Source organism: Teleopsis dalmanni, chromosome 2 (genome assembly GCF_002237135.1).
Source record: "Teleopsis dalmanni isolate 2A chromosome 2, ASM223713v2, whole genome shotgun sequence".
NCBI classification, from domain to species: domain Eukaryota; kingdom Metazoa; phylum Arthropoda; class Insecta; order Diptera; family Diopsidae; genus Teleopsis; species Teleopsis dalmanni.
Window position 1 is genome coordinate 159,753,466 of NC_051847.1, and position 22,804 is coordinate 159,776,269.

At 27.6% G+C, this 22,804-nt stretch overlaps 2 protein-coding genes across 13 annotated transcripts in view; one reads left to right on the top strand and one right to left on the bottom strand.

Moving 5' to 3' along the window:
• Positions 1–16,544, top strand: part of LOC119679347 (microtubule-associated protein Jupiter) — an 84,053-nt gene extending 67,509 nt beyond the window's left edge. For 5 of the 12 annotated variants that reach the window (XM_038091642.1, XM_038091643.1, XM_038091644.1 and 2 more), the window contains 6 exons: positions 8,859–8,989; positions 9,212–9,244; positions 11,824–12,087; positions 15,361–15,378; positions 15,453–15,905; positions 16,390–16,544. In XM_038091642.1, the coding sequence (XP_037947570.1) occupies positions 8,859–8,989; positions 9,212–9,244; positions 11,824–12,087; positions 15,361–15,378; positions 15,453–15,905; positions 16,390–16,520 (1,030 nt within the window). In that variant the 3' untranslated portion in view covers positions 16,521–16,544. Of the gene's footprint in view, positions 1–8,858; positions 8,990–9,211; positions 9,245–11,823; positions 12,088–15,195; positions 15,379–15,452; positions 15,906–16,389 lie in introns of those variants that run through there. The other 7 variants (XM_038091653.1, XM_038091652.1, XM_038091645.1 and 4 more) reach the window with 6 other exon arrangements.
• A 2,939-nt stretch (positions 16,545–19,483) lies between these two features.
• Positions 19,484–21,998, bottom strand: LOC119679349 (D-aminoacyl-tRNA deacylase). Its single transcript, XM_038091654.1, has 4 exons — positions 21,775–21,998; positions 21,616–21,706; positions 19,887–20,122; positions 19,484–19,833 (listed from the first exon to the last, which is right to left on the bottom strand). The coding sequence occupies exons 1-4, from the start codon at positions 21,815–21,817 to the stop codon at positions 19,724–19,726; spliced, it is 480 nt and encodes a 159-aa protein (XP_037947582.1). The 5' UTR covers positions 21,818–21,998; the 3' UTR covers positions 19,484–19,723.
• Positions 21,999–22,804: the final 806 nt, after the last annotated feature.

Below are 22,804 nucleotides of genomic sequence, written 5' to 3' on the forward strand. Positions count from 1 at the left end.
TTATTCCAGTTTCACATGCATATATTTCATATATCGATTCATCTGGACTTCAAAAAGAAACAATATTCTTTAATATAATATTTTTATACTTTCATATTTTACTTTACTGGGTGATATATTCCGTTTTTGATATATTTTTGAACAAAAATTTTCTTTATTAAAAATCAATTTTAATGAAATATATGCTGACCATTATTATTTATAACCTCTTCCATTTTTCGGATAGCTTCATAATTTCATAGCTTCAGAACTGTTTTTGGTTTAGCGGCAAAAAACTTGACCATGTGATTCTCATTGGCTCTTCGGTGGGCTAATATTCTGCAATAAAATGGAGAGTTATGTAAACACCCAAATATATGGTAGTCTAACGGTGCAAGGTCCGACCGATATAGTGGATACATCAAAACTTTCCAACCAAGTTTTGTTAATTTGTTTCGAGTCATTAAAGATGTGTGTGATCTGGTGTTATCATGAATAACACAAGGTTGTTTATAAGCTTGCACCCAGAAGGTGCGAGATCCAGGCAATATAGTAGATACCTCAAAACTTTCCAACCAAGTTCTGATAATTTGTTTCGAGTCATTAAATTTGTATGTGACCTAGCGAGGAACATAATTCCTGTTCTGTTAGTGAACACTGGTCGCTTTTCCTAGATTGTTTTATTTAAACAATTGAGATGTAAACAATAGAAGACCGAATCAACCGTTGCCTGAGATGTCATCGTTAAAACATGTGATTTTTTGACATAATCGGTTTAGTTCTGTCACATACATGAGTTCTCTTGAACACTATCTGGGGACTAAAAAACCATAGATACGTTTATATTACAAAATAAAAAATATCGCTTACAGTCTGAAATAATGCTCAAAGTTACAAATTAGTTATTATACAAAACAATCATCATGAAAATTTGAATATATGACTAATCAATTGAAAGATGTAATGTAAACAAGAAATAAAAAAAAATTATGTATATTTAAAATGTACATATATTTCAAATATATAACCAATCGAGAGGTTTCATTAAGTAGTGAACTGCAACAACAAAAATTTTTTATATATTATTATTTTTATTTAACAAGTTAAATTGAAACTTAACGATTAAAAATAAAAATATAATTAATTAAAATTAATTCAATTATGATTTCGTTCAAATATAGCACAGCAAGTGAATTTGTTAATGAACTTTCACAGCAAATTAACACACAAACTCCAAGTTCGAACATACAAGTCAGTTGGCAAATTAACGCTGAATCTGAGCTTCAAATTTGGCAGGGCGCGAGTTTAACACTTGGTACTTGAAATTTAAAAAAAAATTTTTACAAATAAAAAAAATTAGAATAAATTTCCAAGATCGATGTTGATGGGTATTTGGCAATACTCGAAACAACCAAAAATTCAATTAATTAAAAAATTATACAAAAAATTGTTTATTGCTGTAGTTCACAACTTTTCGAAACCTATATTAAATAGCACAGTTTCTATTAAAGTAGAAATAGACATTACTGATATATTGACATTAAAATCAAGTTTCAAGTTTTAACCACTAAGGTAGAAATTAATGAAATTTATGCTCCTATTTCTTAATTAAGTAATTAATTTATAATAATAATGTAACTTTTCTCACAGACTTCAAAAACAATATGAAGGTTCTATACTTTCCAACTTTAGAAATGCATTTGGTTAAATAAAGCTAATTTAAAAATATAAAAAAAGTATATTCACGTCATGAAGCGCATAATAATTTTTTCATAAATTACTAGCAGTTTTAATACTTTCCACGATTTATGACTTGTTCCTTTTAGTCGCAGCGTGAAAGATACTTTAAAACTCATGGCAACAGTTATAATAAACGAAAAATGTAACCGAGATTAGACCTGTTGCATTTAATGCACTTCGACCATAGCTCGGTTTCAACGGATCACTGAAGTTTGAGATTGCACCTGTTCTGCGCCAACCACAGCCAGTGTTGCAATAGTTCCCCGTTTTTTTTTTAAATAGTTCGATTTTTTTATGAACCTTAATTTATTTTAAACTTGATAAGTTTTTTATTTTAACATTCAAATTTTTTTGGTACTAGTTGATTGTTAGTTAAATCATGGTTTCTATTAGAATCAAATATTTTTTTATTGTTTTTCTTTTATTTGTTGTAATAATCAAATAGTAATCATAAAATTTATTTAAACATGAAAACAAATTTTTTTTTCGTGGTCGTTGTCTATTTATTTTCGAAACAAAAAACGAACAAAAAAATTAAAATACGGTTTACTGATTTTTTCACATTTCATTGCACTTTATTTCATGCATATTATTTTTGAAGTTTTTTGTTTTTTGTAATTTACTTTCACTAAAACTTACCTTTTGTCCGGTCAGGCCTGTCTATCAATCAATGAATTCAATTATTTTTCATTTTGGAGGAAATGACTCCCATTTACTATCCATCTGAAGTTAAAGTTTAGTATAACGAAAAATTGAATTTCGTTCCACTGAGTGATTGGTTTGTTAATCAAAAAGCAAATTGTAAAACTGACTTTTTATCAAAAGTTAAATAAGCATCAATCAACAAATTTTTATGTAGATAATATTTTTCTTAATGTGAACACAAAATATTTATTAATTAGTAGCTTGCATTAATTAACATTACATGCAATCAAAATTAAAACTTTTGAAAAATGTTATAAGTTTTAATGATAATTTTTTTTTTACTATTAATAAATATTCATGAAGAACTCAAGCATACACATTTTTTTTAAATATATATTTAAAAAATCCATTATTATTTTATAATAATATACTTCACATATGAAATTATTAATGAATATAAATCGAATATTTGACAATGATTATAGTTGGTTAAAAAATGATTAATAATAATATTGAACTGGGAAAAAACTATTCAACGTTTACCAGTAAAAATTTTTATATATTTTTTGAAACTATTTTATTAATTTCTACATTCCACTATTTTTTAAGCCATCAATTTTTTCAGTAAAAATTTTTATATTATATTTTGAAACTATTTCTTTAATTTCTACATTGCACTATTTTTTAAACCTTTTATCATTTTTCGGCTTGAACGTATATTAATTTTTTATACAAAATCAGGATTTTGCTTAGAATATTAAAAAATTCACACTGCATATAAATTGCTCTACTAAATTGAATGCATTTTAGTGACAAAGTAATATCATTCACTTTAATTACACATGCAACAAGTACTCAAACTATCTTAAATATACGTATAGACATATATTATGTATCAGACACAAAAATTAAAAATATCCAACAGCACTAAAAATATAAAGAAATATTGAAGAAAGAACTCTTGTAAAAACATTTTCACTGTTTATTACTTTTAATAGTAATTTTTGGCGAATGGTAAGGAAATTTTGTAAAGATCATTACAAAAAAATATTAACGGTGCAATATCAACGGTAACAATATAGAATATTCGTTAAAATTTTCAAGTCACGGTCATTTAATTTTTGCCAAGTCATTAATAAAGTCCATAATCTAACGTTATTTGAAACACTTCGCTTTTCTCTTGATTAATTATGGCTCTTTCTCATATTTTGGCTTAAACTGCATTAATTACCGTTAGTAGAAATTCAAATCAATTTGTAATCCTATGTTTCATCATATTACATAGGATTACATTATTTTTATAGATATTTTCGATTAAATTTATTTAATACAAACTGTTATTTGTTCACCTTTTTTTATCAAATGTATTGTACAAGTATCAATATTTTTAATTCTCATCAAATTATTAATAAGGTTATTAATTAAAGAGCAGCTAATTCTAGATTAAGGCTTCTATCTACAAGAGTTTTTAAGTAGTACTTTTAAGTTTATCCGATTTACGATTTTCGTTCGCTTATGGCTACATCTTTTTATAACACTCCTCCAGAAGTAACAGAGAGAATCTACACGTAGATAATACTCTCTCTGTCTATCTCTTTCTTTATATACACTTAAAAACATAAACATGAAAAGGTCCTAAAAGATAAACAGAAGAGTCTTGTAATCTTATGAGGATATTAAACAGACTTCTGCTGTACAGAAGTGTAAACAATAAATTGGTTTTTGAGATCAGTAACTTCTTTTACCAATTGGAAACGGCCTATGTTATGCAGCTAAACTATTATAACTGAATAGAGTAATCACATATCGGTTTAAGTCAAGGAAATAAGATAATAAACTCAAATATCACGAAGAAAACTATTTTAAATAAAAAAGTAAATAGTAAAAAAAAATAAAAACACTTATTTTATTTTTACAAATAATATTGTTGTAATTCAAAATCTATTATTTAATATTAACTTGCTGCAATTAAATTGTTTAATAATATTTTCAAATTTGTTTTTTATTGTTAAAGCCAATGCCAGTATAAGTTCATTTCAAACAGTTATTTTATATAAGCGCTACTCGACAGAGAAAATTATATTCAATGATATTTAAAATTCATCTTCATAAATTTAAAAAAGTTTGCAATAGTATGAAGTTTGAAAGAAAAGTTAGTAGTTTTTAGTAATTTTTTCTTTCTTAATCTTATCTAATTAATTAGATTAATCTAATTAAAAAATAGTTTCCATGTTTAAAAAATCTCTTTACCACAACTCATAGTTATTTCACTTCTGCTTTTTCAATGTCCATAGCATACGCAACACAGTTAAAAAATCTTAAGGACTTACTATAGTTTCTAGAGTATTAATTTTTCAACTTGTACTCTAACCCAAGCTAACCCAAATTTAAAAATCACTTAATTACAAATTTAGTTTAATTAAATAAAAATCATGAAAATCTTGTGATACTCGTATACGATCACCAATATAAGAGTAGATATTGTGTGATTTAAAATTTTCCATCATAATTTTCTTTATTAATTATTTTTATTCAAATCTTTCCATGCTTCTATGAATTTATCTACAATTCTGCAAATATAATTAATGATGGCTTAATTCTTGGATGTATGTAGCGCTTTTTTAATGCTATTTACGGTATTTATTCTGCATGCAACAAAATTAGAACAGAAACCAATTATTTATTCTGCCATCATGCATCATGCTTTGAACTGGGAAATGCAGCAATTTCAATAGTGGAAAAGTATAAAGAACTGGCATAGAGTAAAAAATTACAAAAATGTAGTGCAGCATAGCTGTTCTAATTCTAAAATAATTCTAAATAATCAAACTCTAAGCTAAGCTAGTTGATGTATAAAAGAAGAGTATTGTCTAAAGCGCACATTTGCGCCTAGAGTCAAGGCACTAATTTTAAAATTTTCCAAGCTAATTGCATTGTTTTAAGCTGCTTTGCTTAACGGCCGAGACGAATAAATAAAATTCTATTATTTCTTATACAGTTTTAGCGATTATTTAATTAAATTTAGTCAATACACCAGATTCTTTTATTCTACCATATAATTCACAAATAGGCAGTTGGCATAATATATTTTATTTTTTTAAATTATATTTTATTTATGTTAAAAATGTTGCAAGATGTTTGATAAATTATAAACTGGTATATCACTCAAGCTTCATGCTTACTTCGATTAGACTTTTCTTAAACACTCCATATATCTGTGAATATTCAAATAGATCCCTTCTTAAATGATATTTTCCTTTTCTTTGAACAAGAAATCAATTCAAAAGTTCAAGCAGTTTGAAAGTATTTTAGTGGCGAAATCAAAATTGGTATACAGATAGATTTCATTAAACGCTCAAAATCCTTCAATATTTAAAAATATATATATAGTCAAACTTCCATAACTCGAACTAAAGTGCAACAAGATTTAATGAGTAAATTACAAAAAGATTCTTTAACTCGAAGTTAAAGAAGTTATGGAAGTTTGACTGTATATTTACGCACTTTCTCCTATGTTGTGATATATAGAACGAGTGCATGCCTGACCTTAACTGCTAAAATAGAGATTTAAGTAATACACAATTGTATGTGTTATATATGCAAAATGTGGATTTTACCTTTTTGTTAAAAAATGATTCATATGCAAACAATATCATTCTACTCTTTTTACTATCGGCGGCGGATGTTATAATTTTATTGAACTTATTCCATGAATTATACTTCATCCTGCATATTTGTCGGTTTGTATGCCAAAAGAATCCTTTTAGAAAAACATTTTTCTGTCACAATAAAGCCATATACGAAACTCTTTCTTTCAGGCTAAGATAAATCATTCTACAAAAAAGTCGTAATAGATATGAATATTGACTTGAGTTATATTAAAAATAAATACGACTTTTACAAAATAAATATTATTTTTTTACTAAGTTGAAAGACTGATGTGTTATACTATGTTGAAATAATTAGAAGCATAATTATTGTTGTGTTATACATTGTATAATATATATCATATTATTGCCATTACAATATTTGTTTGTATGTCTAAGTAATATTTAAATTAAAAGAAGACTTTTAAAACAAGGTATAATGACATTTGATATTTAAAACGTAAACGATATCCAAAATACATTTCTACTTCCTGTTTAAAAAGGCTTCCCAATGTGTGTTTTTATACAATTTTTTATGTATAACATTTATTTTTCGATCCCTATACAATTTTTTCCATCAAAGTACTACCCTTCACCTAACTTAAACTAACGTTTTCTTAAATATTTTTTTCCAAAATCTCTTTTTTATATATTTTAATTAGTTGTTCTCTTTGAACCATTAAATAGTAAACTCATTTACTAAAATTTGTAATAAATCTTTTCAGTTAATCATCTAATACGTGTAACAAATTCCTGTACAATTATGAGCAGGTATCACCCATTGTCTTGTCAACTGACGTTTTTATTTTTACCGTATAGCGGTCGATCCAGGTTTTATCCACTCTTACATAACGAAAGAAATATGTATTTTTATTATGCCTAAAAAGGTCCAAACAATACTCGGCATCATCAACACATAGTAGTTCTTGATCAAATGATCTTATTAAATACACTTTTCACATAAAGAAATATTTCTAAAAAATAGTGTTTACAAAAGTAAACTGTCTGTCTACTACAATTTTGCAATTGGTTCTTTCTAAAAATTAAATTTATACAGTATAAATAAGTGTCATTGTTTGATTATCACTCTCAGGACTTACAGAATGATGGTTAAGTAATACTAGCATGTTGAAGATTTACCTATACAGATATTTATAATTAAAAGTTTACTACCACATCTACAACAATTATTATGGATTTATTTTAAACGGTTGGTGATTTACTCTTGTTTAAGAAATTAAATTTTTAATTATATTTTATCATTTTGTGCTAAAACTTTCAGTAAGATTTTCTTTAAAGATAGATTATTATTCAATTACAAACCTAATTACCCATCTGCTTCGGTGTTGGTTGGTTACTTATAAGTTTGTCTTTGTGGTCTCGCACTGTTGCATAATTGCATAAAACCATAAAATTTACTTTAAAGCAAAAGGGAATTATTTCAAAATTAGAAGTTAGTAAAATCGTATTTCATGCAGTTTGGAGTTACTGCGCACATTCCCCTTCTACTGTTCGCTGTAAGAAGTGCAACTGCAATCTTTGCCAGCACCAACACCAGTAACATCAAAAATCTCAAATTCAACACCACCAACAAGAGAGATTTAAGCCATATTTTTTCTTATGTTCCATTCTTCTGTTCTATACTTAATTACATTTTGTTGAAGAAGTAAGTTTTCAGCTTGGTTTGAAATATATTTTTACCTTTTTAATTTTTTTTTTTCTTATTTCTGTATCTATGTTGAATTGATACTGGAACATGAAGAAGATTATTAATTCTGAATAAAATTTACAGAGCCGTGAAAAAAATCTTAGTCAATTACAAATTCAAAGTCATTTAGACCATTAAATGATTTCATTCAAGACAATTAGGTGATTGAGAAATTACGCTGCATGATATTTAGCTAAATTTTTTCAACCTTTCATATGTGTAAGTATGCATATATGTATACATCGGTTGTTTTTCCTAAAACTGATTAAAATTAAAATTGAAATATAACAGTTATAAGTTGAGAAAATGAGCTAAATGTTTTTTTATTCGATAAATAATTGCTTAAGATTAATCATGAAAAATTAATTCAGGCATGTGACCTCAATGAGAACGTTTCAGGAATTAAAGCCAATTTTTCAAAACGTTCTAAATGTTGAGATTCAATACACAAATCTTTGTTCTCGTGGCCGAATACAACTATGACTTTAAATCCTCTTATGTGAAGTCATACTATCTGGGAGTCCCACCAAATGGTTATTTCTGAACTCTATATTATTGTGTTGTTCTTAGTTCGTTTTGCCAAAGTATGCACTGCTTTAGTAAAACCAGAGTATTTAAACCAGTTCTAGAAATAAAATTGTTGATCTCTACTGGTCGTCCATTAATGGTGACCTTTCAATTTAGTTTATTCTTCTGAAATCTCAATAAACAGCGTCGTAGTTTATTGGTAGCGGAAGGGTCACCTACCATTTCTTATTTGTTTGAAATGTGGTAGCTTTAATTGTTAACAAAAATCAATTGAGTTAAAATTTGTATGATGGAAATACAATAGAACAGATTAATTACATCATATGCAGTAAATCAGCAGTTCGGCTTACATTAGCAATAGACGTGAAGTTTATGCGTGAAAAGTAACCATTTAGTAAAAATAAAGGATGTTAAGAACTTAATTGCAATGTATGCTCTAAGAACGTAATTGTGCATAATTCCCGAATTGATCAGCATGGATTCAAAAAAAGAAATTCCATTTTCATTTTCTACATTAATATTCAATTTAATGACAAATATATATAACATATATAAACTAAATTTTTTTGTTTAAAAATTATTTTTTAAAATTGCTTTTTTTATCATTTCAGAGTTTTGAGACCTCCGGGTGGTGGATCAAGTGATATTTTCGCCTCTGAAATGCCTCAAACACCGCGTTCAGTGAAGAATCACATGCAATCGAACATATTCTCTTGCGAGAAAAATGCTGTGAAAAATACTGGTAAATATAAAAACAAGTTCTATCAATTGTAAATATATGTCTTATAGCTTCAAGCTTTTTATTATTATAAAATTACTATAAATTTAAAGGCAAAGCCTTCAAGGTCTTGTAAATATATTTTTGATATAAGATGTTTTTAATTTGCTATAGTTTATATAAGAAAAGAAAAGAAAATTCAATTTGAATTATTTTCTTTTTCTCTTTCTTTTTTTATCTTTGCAGTTCGACAAGGAGCTCACAGATTCTATTTCATTGGTATTGCAATTGAAATTATAGTTTTATATATTCTTGTTTTTAATTTGCAATTTAAATACAATACACCCTTTAAAAATTAATTAATTAATTTAATTTATTATTGCAAAATCATTTCATACAATATTATAAAGAACTTCAGTCAGACTTTTCTTTAGACGTTGGTATAGAGATTTCTTGCTTATCTACATCAGTTTCTTTGAATTCAACATAATTCAAGAAATATTTGTTATATTATTTGAATTTTATTTATTAAGAAATAAGCTTATAAACAGTTGATCGTCGATAATAGATTGCTATAAAACATGAACCCGGCCGCTACTAAAACCAATAGTTTTTGTTAAACTGCGTGCAGTTCTCTCGTTTGAAACCTCCTGCGCTCGTCTTTTTCGCGAACATGGAAACTCCTTTTGCTGTTATGATCAACATTTGTAAATCTGAATTTCCTTGTTTTTATGGAACACCACTTAGTTCAAGTTCTTTGTGCACAGCAAGGCATGAACTAAAATTATGAGCACCACTTAGTTCTCGATGAAGATTGGATACGATATTTAAACTCGCAACCTCCTAGAACTAATTATGTGTATTGTTTTTATAACGGTTAGAGTAGTTTCCTCGTTTTGACTAAGACACATTACTTTTTTTTTGTTTTTGGTTAGCGGTAAAACACCGTTACAATTCCTGAAATCATTGTCTTATACTGTTAATACTCTAGGCATCGCATGTGGTTTCTTTTTTTTTTAGAGAAAACCTATTTACCTCAAATCTTTATTAACGTTGAAATTTCGACTGGTCAGTACTAAGTCGTAAATTATGAGTGGCTACAAAATTTACTTTTACAAAATATCACTCATAGAACCAATATTGTATATTTTAATACCATTTACACAAAATAGTGTAAAAAGGCAATATTAGGTTTGTCAAGATGTTGGAAACGGCTTCATCGGCCCAATATACTTTATGTAACTTGATCAGCTCGACAAGCTAAGTTATCTTATTTTTGTTAATCTGTCGGTTTCATCCCCAACTACACTTTTAATTAGTTAGCTTTTCTAATGACATACTTGCTGGATTAGCCAAAATCGAACCATTATATCTTAAAGCGATCATATAAACTGAACAATCGAATATGAGTTTTCTCCGTTTATATGAGAGAATTAGATATAGCTGACACATAAACTCTCAAATCCGACAGAAGTTTTTGTTAGAGAAGCTTGTTATTTTAAAACTTAATTATGATTTTTAAAATGAAACGATCGTCTAATAAAAGACTTTTAAAACTGAAGCAAGTTGTCAATTCAAAGAAGAATAGCTAACGAACTTCTTTACATCTTTATTTATTTTGATTATAGTCTTGATATATTAAATATAACTTCCACTTTTCCACTTCTAAATATTTATGTAAAATTTATACGAGTATTAAACTTAATTTATATATCTTTTTTTTAGTTTATTTTCTAACACTTTTAGCTTTTTGTATAATGTAAGGTTTGCATCTGTATACACAAGTATACTCATTGCTCTGCTATCTCTCCTAGAATCTTATGGTGTTCTTATTAGATGAAAGCCACGTTGATATTTATACCTATCTGATATGTACAAACTAACTTCATAAATGTAGCGAATGTATGTGGGGTTTAAGAGCTGATTTATATTAGATGTATGGAGTATAGTGGTCGCGCGCGTTATTATGTTCAGAATTCAACAGTGAAAGCTTTCTTTTTAATTACTTTATTTACCAACCAGTTTTAACGAATATGTAAACATAAAATAAACACATCTATCTACATATCTAAATAATATCTTCACGGGTATACAAATATGCAGCACTATCATTTGTGTAAAGCAGCTTCGACGAAAACCTCTTGTTGTTGTCTGTCTTCTCTGCCTAATAGAGTTTAAGCAAATTGCAACGGGAAGCAAAGTAAATTCTTTAGTAGATAAGATATTATTTCTGAGTCGAATCTTGAAAGATTTGCGGAAAAGTGAAGCAAGTAATGATAGCAATTATATGAATATTACCATTACCGCGTTTGGAGTTTGTATCTGCATTTGGATTTAATATCTGCATTTTTAAAAAATGTTTTGTAAGTTGCGCATGTCATTTAAGTTGTAAAATGTGCGGCGTTTTGTTGTTGCTGAAACTTGTAAATAAACATTTTTTACTTCATGATGACATTTGTTTTATGCACTTACCAATAATTTAAGATCTAAGACCTAATCAATCTGCTTTAGCATAACTTATTTGGCATAAAATTAAACTAACTCACGTATAGAGTTTATTTTGTTTAGTTTTTCAAATTCTTAATTTTTATATAGTTCAATAACAAAAAATTGCAAAATATTCTTTTAATTATATTAAAACAAAACCTATTATTTTAATTTCCCAATCAATACAAAAAAACAATCACAATCGCAAATTATTTTACGTTTATTAATCACTATTTTCACAAACTTAAGCATAAAGCACACACACAAATATAACATAAAAATAATTATTTTTATTTAATTTTTTGTTTTTTATAATTTGAAATTTTTAATTAACCTCCAAAAAAACAAACAAAACTTTTTTAAACTTTTAGGCGATCAACCAAGACGTGGTCAAAAAAATGTAGACTCTTACGCTCGTCTCTTTGGTGAACCCGAACGTCCGATGACGCCTGCAAAGAATCACTTAAAAAGCAACATTCCATTTGGTGGAAACAAGAAAGCAGCACAACAAATATTAGTCAATGGTAACGGACTGAATCATCACGTTAATGGTAAAGCTGGTTCTGTTTCATCTGCTTCATCATCGGTGTCATCTTCCACAGAAAACTTAAAGATGAATGGTTTCTCCAAAATAGGTTAGTAATGAAGATGTATGCATTTGTTTTGTCTATATAGTAGTAGGAAAGTCCACTGTTTGATTTTAAAAAATAAGTTCTTAAAAAAGTTTTATATGAAGTGAAGTTACATTAAAGTTTACTCTTCTTATAACTAGGTGAGAATTATTGAGCTTCAATATACAGTATGACATGGGTTAATGCAACTAATAGAACGCGAGGGTGTTGCAATAATCGAGGCTGTCGCAATAATCGAGTTTAGTTTATTAAGTGCATATAAAATTTTTAAATCAAATACAGAGACATTAAAACAAAGTTTATTAGAAAATAATATGATTACTTATTTTTATATATAACAACATATTTGCAATCATACTTTATGATAATAACTTGTTATTTCAACTTGCTTTTTATTGCAATTAAGATTCATTGTAAATGCTTCATTTTTTAGATCATTAAGTATTACAAATTTTGTAAGAGGTATGGAATTTTCCTCAGCCCATTGTATACATGTGTTAAGTGCATATATTGCCACGCCATTTTTGATTTTAAGTGTAATTACATGGTCTCAGTTTCAGAGTCTGAATCGATGTCAAATTGTTCAGCAAGAGAGACATTATCCATAGATAATCCATCTGAAATATTTTCATGATATCATAATATTCTTATGCAGCGAGAGTGTGTTCGCAAATTCCTATGATTGAGTACAGGAGACCAAATAAATACACATAAGTGACAAATAAAATATTAAGAATGCAAAGAGGAAAATACAGGGAAAATTTAAAAGTTTGCAATAACCGAGGAGTTGCGATATTTGGGGGTTGCATTAATCGAGGCCATACTGTACATATACCTATACCATATGTGGTAAATAAAACTATAGCTTCTGTTTTGTATATGCTTAATATGTTTTTTACACAGCTCAAATGTTTACACAAAATATTATATGTATATTTACCATATCGCTTCCGGAATAAATTGCTCATTTTGTTTTCAATCAAAACGCACCCATAAAATTTATTAAATATGTTTTTTTTGTTAATATTTGATTTTAGAAATGTTATAATTATAAAACTTATTTGTTATACTTTTCTTTATTGCTTATGCATTTCATTTATATAGTGATTCCAATTTAAATATAATTTAAAATATCCGTATTTTTATTTGTCTATAGTTATTAAGATTTAAGTAAATTCCCAATACGGTTAGATAAAATAAGAATAAAGAAAATTAATATGGTAGACCAGCTGAAATAAATGTAGTACACACTTAATAAATAATGTCTTTAGACATTGAACTTTTGTTCTGTCCAGCCCAGCTTTGATCTGGGCCAGGAGGAGATCACTGGGTCGGGAATTGCTAGCACCTTCCGACATTAGGAGGTCCTCAACAACCGACATTTTGGCCTTCATTCGAAAGGCGGAATATCTTTTGTTCAGTTAGGGTCTGTTGTGGCACAAAAGATCAATCATGGTCGCGGTGGTCTGCTCAAATGGGAGCTTGTACCCTGTTCTTTCTTATTCTTGAACTTTTGTCGTGCCCTTGAAATGGTACTTTTCCTTCACCTTAAAGAATTACACTTTTAATAGTATTTATTGGCAAGTTTATCCTAAACTGCATGAAATATTTTATCTAAAGAGACTTTAATTGAACTACGTTCAATATTATATTAGCAGCTGCAAAAGGTTATTACTTTATATAAGCTGGCTTACCGACTTATATTTGGCAATAATTATTATATAATATCGATAACACGTTTTAACTGTTCAAAGTTATGATCAAAGCATTTTATAAATTATGTAAGGAGATTTTTATTACACTAAAACAAATAAGTACCTTTAAATGTTTTTCACTTTGTATATGCAAGCTGCTTACTGACTTAAGGAAATCAATAAAAATAATATCAAAATTAATTCTAGCAAAAAACATAACACCAGTCACCTTGTTCTCGACAATATCAAAATTAATCCTAGCAAAAAAACATAATACCAGTCACCTAGTTCTCGACATAACCAAAGTTAATCATAATCTTGTAACTGTGATTAAATCAAAATGTATAATAAAAGAGTTGTTTATGGAAACTTTGGTGATTATACAGTCACTTTAGTAGTAGATACTTCTCCAAACGTAGATTCATTCAAAACTTCAATGGGAACTGTCAAACTTATCAAATTCAACGGAATGAAATCAACTTATATTCACTATTAATAAATAAACTTGTTCTCCTATTAAATTCAAAGAGCTCAATAAAACAATGTAATAAAATATAAACAAGTCATTTAAAATGGAATATGTGTGCATTCTCATATATTCTCATATATTCTCAAAACGTTAGACACTTAAAATTGCATTAACCATTGATCGAAACACGAAAGTTTCAATGGAATGTAAACTGCTACTGTCTCTAGCTATGTTAAAACCTTTATTGATGAAAATACAGTTTCACAAACAATTTCTGTTATCCTTCTGCAAACTTAAATGTGAAAATTAATTTGAATCTCTACTGCCAGTTGTCATTTACCCAAGAATTTAGAAAAAAAACCGGATTCGATGAAAAGAAAGGTCTGGTGTTCGATAATATAGACGCTAGCCCATTTAAATTAAACGACCTGGTAAAATTTGAGAGACCTTTGCTAGTGATATATTTATCATACGGTCCTGATATTAAACCATCAATTTAACTTGATTTCCGATCTCTACAACACTGCCCTGATAACATTTAATAAAATTTAAATAGTCTTAAAATGGTTTGTGACAAGTATTAGTATCTACTTTTCGCAAATAGTTTTCTGGAATTTTGAAATACCTTTAGTAGCTTTAAATGGGAAATGATGACTAAAAAAATTATCATTATTTTAAAAGAAAAACCCAAAAAGTGAATTATTTAAAAAAAAATGTATACATTTTCTTACAAAATAAACGCTACATCTAAGAAATAAGAATTCAAATTTTCCACTATTATTAGAATTATTATTTATTTTTATAATATCATTCGATCTAGTATTATAGTTTTTAAATTCATTCTTAAATAAGTTATAAAACAATTATAAAATATTTTTATATTCCTAAAAAAAACCTTAGCAACATTTGCGTTTAAATTTTAGAACAACAATAAATATTAAAAAAAAAAATGAATAAGAAATATTAAATAGTACAGAATTTTTCAAGTCTGTTTACACCAGTTCTGAAATTGAAATTAAAATATAATAATAAATTAAAGAATCTCTACTCTGATATTCGGCATTTTAATTTCATTTGCACGCTGCAATTGCTTTTCAACTGGCACAATTAAAGCATTTCGCAAAATGATTAGTAAGTAAAGCAAGTTCAAAATCTGTAGTATTATTCTTAAATCCTATTTATCCTTTTCCCTCTTCACCTCCTAGATCAAGAACCAACCCAAGCCATTGCAAAACCCCTCATTATTCCCGATCTAGCCTGTCCAGTTACACCACCGGAGGTGAGTTCAGAACCAGAGCCACCCAAACCACTTGATATTGATTTTCCTTGTAAAGAAGATAGTCAAACAATAAATGAAAAAGATGTTATACCTGAAAAAACAGATAAAAGCGGAACAGAAACTACACATAAAGTTATTCAACCGTCAATATCTGTGTGTGGTCCCGGGGATGCTGCATCACAAACAAATAATGAGACTGGATGCAACACTGATAATCCCAATTCACTAATAAATATGTCTCCGCCAAAGATAATACAAGAACCCCAAAAACCGTGCAATGAAGATGAGAGATCATCTTCACGTAATCCAATCACTGGTATGGGGTTGGATGGTGATGGCGTTGGAGGCTTAAAACCAGTAACACCAAAGTGTCGTCGAGGTTAGAATAGACTTATATGTATTTATTTATGTGATTGCCCATAACAACATATGACAACATATACGTCATTAATCAGAAACTCCGGAGCGAGCATCAACCTACTGCATATAGTAGTTGTATATATAATATTTGTGTTAGTTCTGCAAGTAAATTAAGTTAGATTCTTAATTAAGTATATCGATTTGTGTTATAAGACTTTTTAATCACATAATACCATTCAAATGAAAAAGAAACGTTAGAAATAACTTGTAGAAACTCTGAACTCATGATCGACAATATTTTTAAAATAACGACAATAAAATATTTCTTACCAACTTATCTTTTTATCTGTATTTAAACAAATACATTGATTTCAATCATAATGTATTCTTTACAGGCGCATAAAGTCCCATATCCAATTTTTATCCTTTTCTCTATATCTAATCATAAAACCTTACTTAAAATAATTAGAAAATATTTTATTTACTTGTTTTTTTTTTCACAGATGGTAACCCAGTTACTGGTGAAGGATACAATAAACCATCTCTTGATGGAACACCGAGTCTTAATGGTGCACGGGAAGTGATCAACAAAAATCGTATTCCTCCAGGTGGTTTTTCATCCGGACTCTGGTAAAAATCACAGTGCAAAAACAAAAAATAAAAAAATTGCGCGCAAGCGTTTTTTCTTCCACCAATGAAGGAAACAAAATTATTTTTTAAAAACAAACAATGACATAATAATACCAACAATCAAAAGCAAAATCAGCAGAGGAGGAATAAACAAGCCGAAAATACGACATTAGCTCATTACATTTCTAAGAAGAACTAAATCCACTAAACCGTCACAAAAATACTAAACTATAAAGTTATATTTTGAGTAATCGAAAAAAAATATATATGGAAAAAATGAATTTTATGTACAGCAGGCATAAATCCACATTTTTGAAGATCGATCCAATTATGAAACGTTAAATTTATTTATAAAATTTAATTTTTATGTAATTTAATTTTAACCTCAAAATGTTTTAATTATTAATTAAAATTAATAAGAGAAATTATATATTTAACTCGACTGATGCTCTTTTTATGTAACTCATTTTGAATATGCTAAAATATTTTTAAAAATTTAAAAAGGCTCAAAATTTCAGAAACTATAAAAGTTTTGCGCAAAATTTTTTTATTTATTTAAAATCAATACTTTCCAATTGGATTAAATTTATTTGCTAAAATCATTTAAAAATTATTTTAAACGAGTTAAACATTTTAAAAGAAATACATACGAAACAATAGCAGTCACCAAAATGAAATCATATTCCTTATAAAATATATTTAAATATTAAAAATTCCAAAAAAAATCTAATAAGCTCTAATAAGCTTGCATCAATATTATTCATAAAATTATTTTAATCACAATTTCTGCATCGATTCATTTTATTTAATATTTATATTAATCTAAACATATATTTTATATTATATTATATTTAAAAAAAAAAATCATTCATACTAGCGAATGTAAATTAAAATGTTCGTTGCATAATAATTAATTAGTGCGACATTTAGAAACTTACAGAATAATTTAATTTTATAATATCTTCTAAAATTATAATTTTTATATTATATTCAGCAAATATATAATTTGTATACACACACATAAAATGAATTTCATACACATGTTACCCATACTTATGTAAAATCTAAACATAAATTTGTTTAATTTCATAAAATAAACTTAAAATTAAATTGACTGCGTTTTAATCATCTCACTTTAAATATTTTATTTAAAAAACTTGTATGGGTCTCAACCTTATTTTGGTAAACTCCACGCGTGTCTTAAACATTCCTTTATCTTCCTCCACTACATCGCATCACATATATATAAGTTAATTATTTTTATAAAACATTTTATATATGTGTCGTTACTTCTGTACGATCAAATCAAAATGTGTGATCAACGTTGGAATCAACTATTTGCAAGCACTGAACACTTGAATCCAGTACTTATATTGATTCTATTTAAACAAGAAAACCACTGAGTACTTGAACCCAGAGATTTCTACGATTGTCCTAATTATCCTAGTCACTGAACACTTAAATCCAGTGAATAGGCGCTTATGTGACGTAAATTTAGCACTTGAACTAAATTTACAAAGCGATAAATAAAGCAATGAATTAATAACGAATGTGGCTTCGCATCAATTGAACTGTCAACAATTGTGCCTTTTATTTAAAATTAATAATCAATTTACAATAAATAAATGAACTAAAATAACCTTGACCATGCATGCCAAACAATGAACTTGTTACAAACTGCAAGAGTGCATTTTCTTGTAGACGAAATTTGACGCTTTTGTTTTCATGAGCAAACAAAGCGTATAACGTGTTTTTGGGCATTGCATTGACAAAATTATTTTTTACAACAAAATATATTTGAAATGAAATTATTACAACAAATTATTCATACAAAATAATACAAACAAATTATTTATACATAATAATATAATATAATATTTAACAACTTCAATAACCCTAAAGAAGTGGACGATCTTCAATTGACGAGTTGTTTGAACGAAAGTCAAACAAGACTTTTTCAGACAAACAAATTAATGTCTCATTTGGTAGCAATCAGACAATCGAATAATATCGCATGATTATGTCGTTAATGAAACCAAGCGCAGAGGCGGATTTGAGAGGCTGAGGGTTTCGACTTATATAAGAGCCTCTTCCGCGAACGTTTAATTTGTAATCCTCTAGATAGAACAACGTTACAAAAGCCAGACTTTTATAAAATTACAAATAATCATTGCTTCATTGTTACCACCATTGATATACATAAAACTCCAATAAAAAAATTGCCATTCTAAGCCATCAAGTTATCCAGATCATTCCGGATACATCATATTCACAAATAAACCATTATTACAAAATATATCTGTAGTGATTTTTATTTAAAATTATGATAGATACAATTTCTAACAAAAATTAATGTTGCAATTGCTACTGCTAAAGGTATGTTTCAAATTATTATTTAAATCTTTAACATCGGGTTTTTAAAGTCACTACAAACATTATACATGTCGTAGACCACACAATAGACTGTATGGGTCCTTGATGGGTGCAGTAACGAGACTTAGACGTCTGTGCAGACTAGTGATTCCGGGGTGTAAATCTTGTTGGCCCATCAATGTTAGTTCTTTTGTATATGAGGGTTCTTTCCCATACAATGTTAAACTAAAAATATTCACTTTCCAGTTGTATATTAATCAACATTCAAATATACACTAGCCTGACTATCAGGCATAAAACTTATAGAATTATAAAATCAAAGTACCAACAATTACAATTGAGATAATTTTTATTGTCCTATATGTTCACCATTAGAATTTACAAAAAATTTATAATTGAAAGTGTATTTACATACATTAGTCCTTCAAGTATTATTTGAACTTTGCCCGATTATTGGCCATTGCGATTTTCAAGTACACTTGTGCTTGCAGACTAAAAGCTAAAAGTTTGAGATCATTTGCTATTGTACAATCCATATATATATAAGATAAAAAAAATTTGATTTACTTTTAAATAATTGTTATGTATGTAATTACAGTTAACACTGACTCAACTAGCCTCAGCATAATAGTAAAATATTTGTAACAAAGTAATATTTTTGTATATTATGTGTCTTTGTAACACACTTCTCAAAAAACTCGTTTTTTTTTTGTTTTTAATATAGCTCTGCTGACATCTTGTCCTAGCATTTTTACAATAAAAGCGTTCGAATTAAATCACACAGATTGTTATAAACTCATAGTTTATTCTTTTTTTTTTAGTGTTCAAAAATAACTAACTTTCTTCTTTATTTTCCTTTGATTTCTTTACGGGAGACTCCAATTCGATAGTGACTGGACCATCATTTTGTATATGTACTTGCATATATGCTCCAAATTTTCCATCTATACAACAAAATTATACTGTCAATGCTATACAAAGTTATAAATAATACTACCTTTTATCTTGCTTGGATCATATTCTTTTCCCAGACGCTGCATAAACGTACTATATAGATTTTGTGCTGATTCACCTTGCATTGCCATATGAAAATCTGGCTTGTTTCCCTTTAATCTATGGTATAGCGTAAATTGGGAGACGCAAAGAATATCGAGTTTTTCATCTTTGACACTCTTTTGCCATCGTTTCCCAGATGTATCCTCGAATATTCGTAGAGATAAAAGTTTGCGCACTCTACAAATAAATTGAATACACATTCACATTTATTTATTTATTAAATATATATTAAATGAAAAATTGTAATTTTTGTGTTTAATAGTTTAAATACAATAAAGAAAATAAATTAATTTATTCATATCTGCAAAAATTAGAAGAAAATTTTCAATTCCAATGAATTAAAAAACATTAATTACAGTTTAACTTAAAAGAGGGTTTAAAACGAGAAGACCTTTTAGTGTTTCAATAACATCCGTTTTGTCGTGTCGGATTATTATGATTATTTAGTGTTCAATAGTATTTTATCGAGTGTCTGCTTCTTACACATATATATAAAAAATTATGGGTATCTCACATCGCTGCAACAGATTAAAAAAAGCATGAATTGACGTAGCTTTTGGTGAAATATATATATATATATATATATATATATATATATATATATATTTCACGTTTCTCTCTCACTTCAAATAAATATTTCCGAGCCATAGGGTAGGTAGGTAAAGCTCACTTAAGCTGAAATGATGACCCATTGTGGTACCACAGGAATAGCATTGGTACGTACATAGATATAAATCAGTATACAGCCAACGCCGAAAAAGGAAACGTCCGAGTAATATAAATAAAAATATAAACTTATTTTTAAAATTTGTATTCAGTACATCAAAATTGGAGTATACATGGTACTCATACTCATATACAATTTAATTACTGTCATAAAAAATGAAGTGTTAGCAATAGTTTATGATTGTGAATATTTTAAAGCCAATCCTAGCGAAAATCATGTTTTTTGGTAATCATAAAATTTATTCGAAAATGAATTACATCATAACATTTATGTTTTTCTGCGTTGGTATTCTAACACGATGCTGCACATTCAAGCAGGTGATTTAGAGGGTTCTAAAAGTATATAGGCTTGAGACTCGATGGCCATTTTCTTCTTATATTCAACATTAGCAAAAGCGGAAGGTTATCACAAAAACATCCGATTTTAAGCAGCTGTTCTCTCATTTACGTCCTGGTTATGATTTAACATATTTCTTATCTGATTAGAATTTGCATTACTAAGAACATTTTTTGTGCCAAACACGGCTTTAAAGTAAAAGTGGGTATCTACCTTAAATTATCCAGGCACCATCATCTTCGTATCGTTCGAGTTCAAATTGTCTACCAACGTTGATAGACACCAAAATAATTTTGAAGAGTAACAAAATTTTTTCTTCACTTGATGGGGAACAAATTTAGATAGAAATTTCATGGAAAAGCCTCAAAACACTGGCTTGAGTCCCAAACAAATAAAAAAAAATTGTTTTTGTCTTACGAACGGCAAACTTTAATAGTATTTATACTCATAAGCCTGTCATCTTATAATATTACTCTAAACGTGTAACAAATTTTATCCGCATTTATGGAAGACATGTCGGCATTTTTAAGTAATTATTAAATCAATACACTTATTATTTTTTTATAATTGTTCTTATTTGCCCAACGATATTTAATTTGATACTTACAAGTATTCAACATCTTCCTCCGTATCGTTGTGCGTTATTCCAATCAAAACGCACAAACCACGTCCAATACTACTAACAAGTTCATCTCCAACTTTTCTTCAAAATAAAATATATTCTTCATTTACACTTTGAAGTATTAAATTGCAAAGAAAAAATTACCTGTCACTTTTGCTGCTGACACACGTTGCACTATTCCCTTCATATCAATTGCAATTTATTTGAAAAACCACTAAATTTTTTTTTTTAATAAAAGCTACTAAAATCACTGACTTAGTTCTTCTGTTTATATCCACTCAGCACATTTTGTACTACAATATTTTGGCTCAGAAATCTTTTAGGCAGAGTGCACATATAAATCGAATTGGTAGAGTTGCACACAAGGAAATTATATGCTGATTATAATATAATATATAATATATATAAATATAATATATATTATATATTATAATAGAGTCTTCAAGCTCTATTATAATAAATTAAGCAAATTTTATTCTTCAAAGTACTCAAACTAAACATTATTTATTATTGATTATTTTATTTATTATTTATATTGATTGAAATAAACAATAATTTTTTCTTGATAATTTTGTGTTGAACTCATAATTAACAAAGCAATTGATTCTGTATACAAGTGAATTCATTATATACACAAACCAATTCATAATATTGTAACGAATACATTATAATGGCATTTTCGATTGGTAAATTTGATTCAATCTAGATTTACTCTCGATCTGTTAAATTTTGTTGCCCATTCGGATACTTTTAGAGTAATCAAACATTTGTGTAGTAGTGTTAGTAGACATTTATATATATCATAAATCGAAACACACCACACTTCATTTGTGAAGTCATATAAAGCAGGTGTTAATTTAGGGTTATCTTGCTACTATGATAATTCTGATAAAAACATGATCACTGCACTAAAAGTGAATCTCAAATAAAAAACTTACCACAAATTTTATTATAATGTGTTTTCATATTCATAAAAAAACAGTGTTTGTTAAAGCAAACTTTCATTTCGTACTGTACATAATTTACTTGAACTTAACTTAATAAATTTATTGAACTAAAATTCAAAAAAGATTCAAAGTATAATTATCAGTTGTAATTCTTTACTTATATGTTAAATATGCTAAGATTATTTTAAATATAATATTGCAAAATATGAATAAAAATATTAATAGTT